This window comes from Rhamphochromis sp. 'chilingali' (genome assembly GCF_963969265.1).
Source record: "Rhamphochromis sp. 'chilingali' genome assembly, chromosome: 11".
Taxonomy (NCBI): domain Eukaryota; kingdom Metazoa; phylum Chordata; class Actinopteri; order Cichliformes; family Cichlidae; genus Rhamphochromis; species Rhamphochromis sp. 'chilingali'.
In genome coordinates this window covers 17351167-17363232 of record NC_137938.1, presented here as the reverse complement: position 1 = coordinate 17363232, position 12066 = coordinate 17351167, and the positions used below count along the sequence as shown (strand labels likewise).

Here is a 12066-nt window from a genome sequence, read left to right as displayed (position 1 = left end):
CAGGCAGAGAGGCACACTGGACAGTTGATGTAGCAGATTTATGGTATAAAGCCATCTTTGAACAATGCTTGACTAAAAGGGGATTTTGTGGGTTTTCATAACAGTCAGGTAATTTAGATATGTTTCTTTTAATTATCTGTGGGCTGAGCTACAGAAAAGATTTCGTTTTTCCATTTTTTATCCAAATACTGTCCTGATTTATGAATAAAATAATGATTTGATGTAATTGAAAGTGGAAGTCAGAGACTGACATGACAGAGTGAAAAAGATATTTTTCACCACCCTTTGTAGCCATAACTTGAAGTCATAGTTTTCCGTATGACTTTATCAGTCTCTCACATTGTTGTTGAAGACTTCACTCTTCTTTGCAGCATTGCTTCAGTTCATTGAATTTTGCAGGCATTCGTTTATGCACAGATCTGTTAAGGTCCTGCCAGGCATTTTAGTCGGGTTAAGGCTGGACTTTGACTGCGCCATTGCAACTCTGTTGCTGTTGTAGATTTGCCGGTGCACTTGTGATCCTTGTCCGGTTACTTGACCACATATGGGACAAGCTTTAGCTGTCAGACAGATGGCCTCATGATTAAATCTAGATCTAGGTCTGTATGGCAGTAGTCGACAGTTGGTTGACCAAATGACTGCAAGGTATCCAGGTCCTGTGACTGAAAACGAGACCCAATCATCACACCTCCACCACCATGCTTGACAGTTGGACAAAACATCACATCAAACATCTCCATTTTGGTCTCGTCTGTCCAAAGGACATAGTTCCAAAAGTCTTGCGGTTTGTTCAGATTCAATTTTAAAAACTTAAGATGCGCTGCCATGTTTTGTTTTGCTTTTTAATAGAAAGAAGAAGCTCTTTCCTGGCAACCCTTTCAAACAGGCTATATTTGTTCAGCCTTTTTCTAATTGCAAGTCATGATTAGCATTTAACATGCTAAGTGAGCTCTAGAGTATGAGATGTAGCTTTTGGATCTTTTTTCTCTGCGCATTGCACGGACTGATGCTGAGGTGAATTTCACTGACAGCTGTCTAGAATGTTTTCCACTAATGAATACTGTTTCTGTTTTTGGAATGGTGACTTCAGATTGTTAAAGAAAATGTTCTTATACCACTTGCCATATTGACAGGCAGCAACAGTTGCTTCTCTAAGATTACTGTTGAATGCTCTTGACCAGCTCTTGTAGGGATGAAGTTAATTTTTGCCTTGAAAATTACGGAATGATTCATCTTGTACCTTTGGAGATTACAGACCTCAACTTGCACTTTTGCTGCAACACGCTGCATTTGCTGCTGTGACAGTCAAAGGCTTTTCGTTGTAAATTAAAGGTCACAAGTCTTTTGTGTTGTTGTGTACAAGTTTTAAGTACTAAGTCATCAGATTGAGCTGTCACATGATCTCACCCCCACCCACCTCTAGCCAAAAACATCCCTCAAAACAGCTGAACAGTTGGCATGTCGATACTCTTTGTGGTTGTTTAGAGTAAATGAATAACTTCTGTCCTTCACTTAAACTCTTAAACTCAATTAAAAAATAATAAATAAATAAACTAAAAACTGTGGATGTGAAATTCTGGGCTGAGACTGATGCTTACAGTAACAGTATTCCTTATTCCTTCTTTCCAGAAGATATCTTCATTATAAAAAACACATTACTGAATATCCATCCACATTATACACTCAAGGTTGCCATCGAGTTTATTTTTGTATTGTTGTATGAAGACTTTATGATTTTGTAATCTACACTTTGGTTTTAACACATAAGCTCTTCCTGCCTTAAAAATGTGGGTTGATTAAACAAAGTAAGAAGCGTTAGTTCACAGTTTTTATGCTTTAATAAATGTAAAAGTAACGGACAGAGACTCTGGGGAGTTTTATCTCTGTAACAATGCATGCTGGGAAGTCTGCTACTATGTTTATTCTCTTTCTTAACCTCTTGAGACCAGAGCTTCTGTTGGGACGCATGTGCAAAATCCAATGTAAGCATCTGGGATTAATTCAGCTGATATGAACTAAAGTTAGATATTTAAATTATGCCAGAATGGATCGGTGTATTCCACTAAATTCCTGCATGATAATTTACGATCAAAATCCATTTCATGTTTATGTATACCATTACTTCATCACCTTTTTATAAGAGAAGTCTGGCGCTTTCCTAAAAAAAACTTTTTCCATCATGAAAAGGTTCATCCAATAGTTTACTGTAAGATAAATTCTCAGTTTAACGATTACATGCTTTATTCACATACTGCCAGATCTTCTCATTCTTTGCCTTTGGTTTTAGTATTGCTGTGTTTGGACATTTTCACATAAAATATTGATTGACTTGTTGATCGATTGATCGGTTTTTTGGTGAAATGGTGTCTTTGTCATGGTGATTGTTTCCAGGTGACTGACCGCAAGGGCACAGTGAGGAGCTGCGCGAGGCCAAGTGAAGAGGAGGCAGCCGGAGCTCTACACAGCGTTACACTCATCCTCTATGGCACCTACCACCCACACAGGACCACGCACGGTATGTGAAAACGGCAACCGGTACACTCTGAGGTGGGCACGGAGGCTGAGTTACTGTAGAGGTGTGACATGTGTGCTGGACGTACTGCAAACGATGCACAGAGTTAATATAAAAAACAGGACAAGGAAAAAATAATACACGAGCTAATTAAACAATAGAAATCTGAAAATAGATATAACATGTGCTATCCTTATTATTCCAAGTTTCCTACAACCATCCACTCCCACCACCACCTGCCATCCCTGCTCGTGTGGCTGAGGCACCGCAGTCAGAGGAAGTCAGTGGACTGACCACAGGGACTATGATGTGTAATTACAGCGTGACCCCTGGCTGCCCCTTCTCAATCCCACCCGTTCCTCCACAGTGTGTGTCAGCTTCCCTGTTGCACACAACTTACACACACACACACACACACACACACACACACACACACACACACACACACACACATCTTGTTAGCCACACACAGCATAAAGCCACAGCGCCTTCCTCTGTGTCCCTGTCGGGGGTTTCAGGTTTGTTAGACTCACCGAGGCATGCTGGGAGAGAGAGACGTACCCAGACTTTCTTGTTGATCTCTGTCAACAGGGGTTCACACTGGTCATGGAGGTCCTGGAATATCACTTTTTACTGATAGTCAGGCACCTTAACCAAAGTGCTGTCAAAGTTTAGATTTATTTTAGATTTATTTTTTTCCTCGCATTACATCCCTGTTTCAGCCCAAATTAGGAAGAAGGTGTGTTTTTAGGACATAAAAGTACTCAAGCTCAGTTATGGAAAAGTCATGGAATTTCACCCGAGGGCCGCAGTGGGTATCTCCTCTCTTTTTCTGTGTGTGTGTGTCTTGCTCCGTTGCTCACTCGTCTCTTTCTGTCAAGATGCTGATCTCTCTGTTGAGAAATCAATGGCTCCCCCCCTCTTCCCTCCTCCCTCTCTCTTCATCCATCCATGTATCCCTCCCCATGCTCCTGGATCTAACCCAAGTTCAAGCTGTTAGTCAATCTGCTGTCCACACACACACTCACTTCATTCACAGGTTCTTACAGTGTTGCTATTCCTCAGTCGTATCCCCAGTGACATCATTCTGTAGTGGGCCAGTTAGCCACACTGTGCCCTGAGCATCACCCTCAGTCATGACTTTGGATGATTCTAATTTCCAGACTAGCTTGTATTACGCTGTGTGCAGAATAGATTAGAGTGCGTTTTCATATTTTTTATAAATAGCTTTCCAAATCTGTCTGCTAAATATGAAGTTTGTCATAGAAACAGTAAACTTAAACTTAGTAAGATATGAATTTGTATGTTTCAGACTTGATTGTACTTAATATGTGTACTTTTTAAAGTAATTAATGAGTTCCCTGTAGAAAGTGATATGTTACACTATTACATCATCACAATACTGACTGCAAAGTTGATGAAAACTAGCTGCACAAGAAAATTATCATTGAAACAGCACTTCAACTGTAGATTTGTCCCAAAAATGTCTCTCCTCTGCGTGATCCTATAAGCCTGTTGATCTCTGCTTTTTGTTACCTTTTAAAAATTAATCTTTGGCAGATGGCATCAGCATCACCCTGGGTCATGTGGTCTTTAGCTGCTATGTTTGTGTTAGTGTATAACAGACTTCTGCAGATTTTGAATGCCTTTAAGTCAGCGTCACTACTACCTAGGCTTGTTACTTTTTACAGGGAGGGATTTGCTCTTGTTCTGACACAGAAGAATTATTTAGGTTGCATGCTGATGATGGGTGAAACCATGGCTCACATTTGGCATTCTCACTCATCCTGAACATGTATGGATGGAGTTTGAAGACACAAAATTTGTCTGATTTCTTGGAAAGATAAAATAACAAATCTTTATGCCACTCACAGAAAAAGAATATCAGAAGCAAGGCCCAATAGCAAACAGGACCATTGTGGAAAGGTTATTTCACTCTTAGTTAATGATGATGATAATTATAGCAACTTACTGATGATTTTGAGATCCCTGGTGTCATAAAGAATGTGCAAGAAGTGATTAAGATGAACAGATTTGGGTCACAAATGATTTCTGTTACTTACTTACAGCGCGTACCCTTAAATATACCGAGCTACATTTGCTAGACAGAAGCTGTGCTATTTATAGTGGTGGCAGTACTGTAATGGACATGTTGGGAAGTGCTGTTGCTGTTCATCACATATTTAGTGAATAAGCATTTCACTTAAATTGTTCTCTGCCGTCGTCCTCCGTGTCTGTTTGATGCTGGTTAGCCTGCGGATGCCTCCAGATGAGCTTCACATTAATGATGTGTAGAATGAAGCCAGTCTGGTCAGTCTTTGTGATGCGGCTGTGTCTCTGCTGGCGTTTGTGAGGGGAAACCGCCTCTGTATGTGCGCCTGTGCCTCTGTGTGTGTTTGTTTGGTGGCTGTGCAGCAAGTGAAGGTAAATTGCTGTGATTATGTGGCAGTAATTGAACAGGGATGGTGTGCTTAATTGAGTTGTTGTTTCTTGATGTTTCTCTGTAGTAGCAGGAACCACCGAGCTGACAGGTGCCTCGTCTCGTCTCGCCTCGCCGGGATGAGGGCTTTTTTTTTCCTTCCATACTATAGGCTTTGTTGTGTCTTCTTTAAAAAATATGTGTGTGTGCATTTGTGTGTTTGTGTTTAAATGTTCAAGCAGGTAGAAGAAATTATGGGGTTTGTGAGATGGTTCTGTGAGCTTCTACAGGTTATTTACATAATATTTGTACAGATTTATGGCTTTAAATGTATGCCTCTGTATATGAGTCTGTGCATGCGTGTCTTTCATGTATGGGCTCTATGGAAGAGGGATGGTGTGCATGCATCCTTGTTTCTTTGCATGTGCTGATTCTGTGTGTGCATGTAGCTCTATCTGATCTGCCTCCTGGGCTCTGTGGCCCAAATCAAATGGTAGGAAACATCAATTTCACCATTCCGTTTTCCTCCTCCCCCTTCCTCTCCTCCTATCTCCTTGTATAATTTCTCCTCTCTTCTTCCCTTCCTCCCCCCTCTTCAGCCTCTCCTTCTCTCCTCCCCTTTTCGATGTCTTTCTCTCTGCGGAAGTGTGATTACGTTGCTCCTCTGAGCACCAGTGATCTGAGGGTTCAGCATGTTTATATGTGTGCGCGTGTGCGTGTGTGCACGCGTGCTTGGTGACTGCTTGGTGATCTGAGCAGCCCGGCGCTGGGTATTGTGCAGCGCAATTCACGGACGATGTCTCCAGATGAATGCCTCCATTCACAATTACAGCCTCTCCATTAGCTGCAGCCCTCACCGCCTTGTTGTTGTCTTTTCTTCCTTCGCTGCAAAAGGGAAAAAAAAAAAGAAAAAGCAATTAAAGCAGGACAAAAACAAGCTAGAAGAACACAAGTGATGTACCTGGAAGAGAAAAAAAACAGCAAAGGCAGGGGGAGTTGGGAGTGTTTGAGAGGTGGGGGGCTGATTTTTCAGTCGGGATTCACACTACACACTATCTCTGTTTTATTCTCAAGGAAAGCTTGTGGATTTATTTGAACATTTGTGCATGAACTCAGTCCCCTCAACTACAAATACTCTGTCAGATATATATTTTTCATTTTGCTGTTTGTGCTGTAAGTGACTCTGTCCTGCAGTTTCATCCTTACAGGGATCTTTTAATACACAGAAAGCTGAGAAGCATCCTCTAAGTTGAGGACAGACTAGTGCTTTTTATGTGTGTGTGCCTCTATTACTACAATATTATACTCTGTAATATGATAGAATACATGCTTCCTGCTTTTTTTCTTTCTTTTTTTAATTCTGCAAAATGATTCTTACACATTCTTTGATATTATTAATGCAAGGAACAGATGGATATGTTGTGTCACTGCGCTTACTTATTCTAACTAAAGAGGATGATGTCAGTGAGATAAATGGAAAGGCTGGATTGCATCTTCATGCAGGGAATCCCTTTTGAAGGGTAGACAGTTTGAGTCTGACACTGAAATGGCAGAGTCTGCCGCTAACAATGAAAACTCCTGCATGACTCTCTTGGCTCACAGTGAGCCCTTGGTGGGGTGAAGGCAGTGAGTCTGTGTTGCAGTATCTCACCGAAAACAAAAAAGTACTGTAAATTTTCTTGTTGAGTAACAGAAGTATAAATTCAAAAATCTGGTTTTAAATCAGCTGCTGCTGATTTTAATATCAATCTAAATAAGGGCTCTTTGGAAGAACAAGAACTCCTCCTGCAAGTAAAACCCTGCATATAAAAATATTGCACAACAATGGATGAAAATAACAGTTTGTAAACTGTAACAAAACAGGATTGACTCGATAAAATCTTCTGATGTATGTGCAAAATGAAATTGCAAGGCAAATATCACCCAATATCATTTATTTTAGCAAAACTGCCTGAATAACATTTTTCTGCTACTAACCTCAGAAATGGTAAATGGACTGGTTCTTATATAGCGCTTTTCTACTCTATCTGAGCACTCAAAGCGCTTTATACAACTTTTTCATTCACCCAATCACAATTTTCTAGGTTTTCAGTGCTACCTAACTAGCATTCATACACATTCACACTCCGATGAATGCATCCTTGGGCAAGATATTTGGCATGCAGACTGGAGCACTTAGTAGGTGACCCGCTCTACTACCTGAGCTAGAGCCACTCCAGCACACTTTATGTATTTACAGACCACAGAACCGTTCCTGTCTTATTTTAAAAATGAAATAGAAACATATTTGGCATGTACTGTAGATAGAAACATAGGTAGTGAGGCATACAGCAATCTAATTGTGCTTCTATTTTTAACTTCAGAGGGACCCCTGCAGAGTGTTGTGTCCATGGGGTTGAATCACCCTATCCCTCATGGGTGGTTGTTCCAGAGGGACCAGTCCCCTCCTATGGACCTGCTGCAGTGGATCTACCAAATGGAGAGGGAGAAGAAGGTGCGAGCTGCTGATATCGCCATGTCACTAAGAGGAAAGGTACAGTATGGCGCACAGAGCTGGAACACAGACTCTCCACACATCACAGGCACCATGATTTACTGTTCCAATAAATCACTTGCGTCGCCTAATTTCCTATGGATTTCAATTTCCCCCTGGACATATCTGCATTGATCAACTTCAGGTATAAGGATGTGCCAGGCGTCGCTCACTGTGACACTGAAGAATGGCTCACAGATCTCTGTCAAGGGTGTTTCTGTGTGTGTGTGTGTGTGTGTGTGTGTGTGTGTGTGTGTGTGTGTGTGTGTGTGTGTGTGTGTGTGTGTGTGTGTGTGTGTGTGTGTGTGTGCGCGCGCGCGTGCGTGCGTGCGTGCGTGCGTGCATGCGTGTGTGTGTGGATAGGGGGTAGAGCCGTGGGATTTGTGCACATGCAGCATTTCTATTGAGCGCCGTCGTCGTCACTGTCGAGGCTTTAGGATACAAATCCTTGAGTGTGAGTAATAATATCTGAAAATGTCAGAATCATACAGGCAGAGATAAGGATCAGACAGTTGAATCGGGACTCCAGATATTGTTATTCCCATCATATCTGCTCGTAGTCTAGGCCTGATTATGAGGAACAATTAAATATCATTCTGGCTTCTCCAACAGTTGTTACTGCAGAAAAAACACCAGGGTATAACGCTCCTTAGAAAATTAGACGACATTTTGCGGTCTACTTAATCATTGCTCCAGCCCCAGCGTTTGAGCTGAAACAAATTCACAAGCCCCTGTCACTGTCCTTTATGCTGCATTATCAGGCCAATTACAGCCTTGACAGAAGTGTGCCGCCGGACGACAGGTAGCTGTTTGCATGCACACATTGCTGCCCGACGTGTCCTTGCAGGGGTACACGGTCCCCGGGCCTGTAGATGAGTTTTGAGCCGGTGTTAGGAGGCAACGGCAAGGCCTGACAACGTCTTTACCCCGAGTTCCTCCCCTAGAGGCAGATCTGAATGGATTGCAGAGGCAAGGAGGAGAAATAAATTGGAGAAAAGGATAAATCGATGCTTGGCGGAGAGGCAAACAGACCTTCCAACCCCCGGCCCAGAGACACACACACACATGCACGCACACACACACGCACACTCGTACCACAGCGTGGCTTTTTTTCCTTGGGCTGTATTGGATTGGTATGCAGAGCTGAGGAGAGAGACGCTCAGAAAAAGACTTGGCCTACAAATGATGTCCTTTGTTTGATCCATTAGGTTGGGGGGGGGGGATTGGTTGGTTGGGGGTGGATGGGGAGGGTCGTCCCACGGAGACGGTGGAAGGGCTGGGAAACAAACGTCTCTGTCTGTGAGCCTCTCCCTCTCTCTACTCACCAGCATCTTCTCATCTCAGAGAAGAGAGAAAGATCAGCTCGAGGAAAAGCTGGTTGTCGTCTGTCTGCGGTGATGTGTTGGAGGGCAGAAAGGATGCAGTGTAGGTGTGTGCGCCTATTCGCTTGAATATGCTAAATTTACCAATCTGAAGCTTTTCATCTGGAGGTTGTTTTTATTCTTTTTTTTGTGGTCGTGGATTTTTCTATTTGTTCATCGTAGTTGTCGTCCTTGCTCTTGGATAACAGTAACACTGTGTTCACCACCATCATTTCTGATCTGAACTGGGAACTCTGTGACACAATTACAAAACAAACAGTCTGACAGATATCTTTGGGTTTTCATTTTAATATGTATATATATTTTTTTAAATAAAGCAATCAAGGTTGATGCCAAAAAAAATTTTGTTAATTGAACAATGAATGATGTTAATACACAGCAAACAACATAAACCCGAAGTTGCTGTTGCTGTTGAATCGTATTACCTCTGCCAACAGGTAATGTGATCGGTTGAGTTGGTCTGTTTTCACGCAAAGTTATTGCAATTTTATTTTTTTGTTTGGTGTTGTCAAGAAAATATCACAATCTGGTCTCTGTTCTAAGTTCTTACTTTGGAACGGGTTTTAGCCTTAGCTGAGGTTTGCAGCATCACACTGCGCTTGTTTGATAAGTTATCAAGGCATATAAATACTGCAAGACTGTAATATAACATGGCAGTGCAGAGAGAAACACTCTGATGTAAGAAACAGCATCATGAGTTTGGACTGGGTGCTTCATTTGTTTTCACCCATGTTAGCAGCATAGCGGTATGAGCTGAAAGGTCAGTAGGGCTGGGAGTCAGTCCACTGCTTTGATCCAGACCCCAAAAATATATGCGATCAACTACAGGACGGATTGATGATGATTATGTGCCGAAATGTTTGTATTCTGTCTGTTTTTCTATAGCATTATCATCAAGCCAATAATTTAAGGTGGCAGGTTCACAAACAATAACCTACAGTAGAAAATTAGCCATATTCCCGTTAGCCTCATTTGTGCTTAGCAAATGTTAACGAATTAGCATGCTAACAGCGACAAACTTAAAAAGCAGGTGTTCTCCTTTCTGAAACCCATGTAAGTTGCAGCAAGTTTCCATCAAGCCTTCATATTTAATATTATGAATGGATCTGCGTGTATGAGAGGCTCTTTGATGCCCACTACTTAGAGCATCAGGCCAACATAACTCTAAAAACCGATTCATAAGATGCTCTCAAATCCAAACTTCAACCTCCTTCCAGTTATTTATGCATCCATTTTGCTCCATCACCCCTACTCTGGTCTGTACTCTACGCTATTTCTGACTCTTTTTGGGAGGCATGCATTTTTCTGAGCTCTCCACCAAGCAACGGCACACAACGCCATTTATTTTAGCTTGGGAGTTCTCTTTTCACTCCGTGTCTTTTTATAGTTTTGTCGTTCATACTGTACTCCCCGCTGTGCTTCTATTTTCATGAATGCTGTGAGAAATAATTGAAAGCACCGTGTATGGTGCCGTCTGTTGCAGCGCTCCCACTTCCTCATGCCTTGTAAATACTGTATCACTAAAACCCCCGCTGTAAGCTGCCGGCTCGGGATTCCTCACAACTCGGAGACGTCAACACTCACTGAAAACTTGAGCCAAGATCAAATCGTAACCAGAGCCTGAACGTTGCTCCTGTGGACAGAGCCAGCGTTTGATTGATTTCAAATTCAGCTGTTTGTCCTTGCCTTTTTTCTTGCAAAAACAGAGTTGAATTGGATTCCTCTGAACAGCTCGTGGCCCATTTCCTCTGTGTGTTTTCTCAGCTTTTTGACTTCCATAAGGAGGGGGAAAAGGATGTCAAAGGAGTCGCGACTCCTGCTGCAAGTGGTGGTGGTGAGAAGTGCAGCAGATGGAAGCCCACAAGGAGCCTTAACAAGAATAAATAACGTACCATAGCTACTAAAAATAAAATATTGCTTATTAGAAATTAGAGTTTCTCTACTGGTTTTGCACATGAATGCAGCTTGCTAGTGTAGCCGAGTGCTGCTCAGCCTGTAAAGACATTGGTGTCACGGTGAGGAATAACTTTAAGAAGCTGAAAAATATGGTTCATTACCAGGTTGGAAGAAATCTGCATTATGGGAAATGCAGGAATCAGTGTATTTTCGCTTCCCCCACACAACAGAGCCATATTTTGTACATATTTTGTTTGTCTTTAACATGAAACATCTGTTTCATTAACCAGATGGGAAAAACTCGAGGAGACAGACCGGTTAAGTCGAGCCTGACATCTAGTCTGGCTTTCAAGGTAAGCTGCAACCCCCACCAGTCCTAAAACACAGGTTATTTTTATAGTTTGGGTTTTTTGTGCTTTTTCTGTTAGGGGGGGTGAAGACTGAGGAGTGGAATAGATGAAGGGAAAATGATTTGATTTAATGAATTCGAGGAATGTGAGTTTGCACGCTAGACACATGGCACTCTGCCCATTTGGCCACCAGAATGCTTTATTTTTTTTTTCATAATAGATATGTGGTTGGTCTTTTTGTTTTTGTTTTTGTTTGTTTTTTAACAGCTGAAACAATTATTTAATTGAATTGGCAACTATTGTGATATTCAGTTAATTAAAGAGATTTTTCCCTATTGAAATGTAACCCACTCAGGTACAGCGTTTTCGATTGTAGGAGAATTTTCATATTATAAAATTACCCAATAAGTGAACTGAAGAGCAAAATCAGACCCTAGACTGCTATCTTATGACTATTTACACTGTCCCACAGATACTTGACACACATGTTGCCCAGAAAACAAGACCTACTGTTGAGAGGGAGCCTCCTGAAACCGAGACCTTCGGGGACGACGCGGATGAGGAGCGCAGGTCCTTGCCCTCACAGAAGATCCAGGATGTCGGCACAATCAAGCGTTTTAGATCCAACAGATGACGGATCTGTGAGCAGAAAGGCGTGAGAGGGGGCGGGGCAGAGGGAAGGGAGTTAAAAACACAACCATGAACCATAGTTTCGTAAAGACTGTAGTTTTCCACAGTGCAGAAAAGCCAGTTAATCATGAATCAAGTCAGCGTACTGTATTTTGACTTTGTGGCCTCGGTATCAGCAAAGATGACTTATTGTAGGTCGGCTTTGAAACCCACTTTCTCGCCTACACAAACCCCAAAACCCTGTTTCTGAAAAACAAATAGCTCCAGCAGCGCTCGTCTCCGCCCCCCAACCCCCGATCCCACTCCTGTTTTGCCTTCGGAAGTAGCAAAGGTTAGTGGAAGAT

General features: G+C 42.1%; 1 protein-coding gene across 1 annotated transcript in view; it reads left to right on the top strand.

Annotated features, from left to right (window-relative positions):
* The window catches only part of LOC308406408 (furin-like protease kpc-1), a gene marked incomplete at its 3' end in the record, with an annotated part of 218622 nt that extends 206896 nt beyond the window's left edge, over nt 1-11726 (top strand). The window contains exons 17-20 of the mRNA XM_080897404.1: nt 2392-2515; nt 7295-7464; nt 11033-11095; nt 11565-11726. Of these exons, the coding sequence (XP_080753530.1) occupies nt 2392-2515; nt 7295-7464; nt 11033-11095; nt 11565-11726 (519 nt within the window). The remainder of the gene's footprint in view (nt 1-2391; nt 2516-7294; nt 7465-11032; nt 11096-11564) is intronic.
* Nucleotides 11727-12066: the final 340 nt, after the last annotated feature.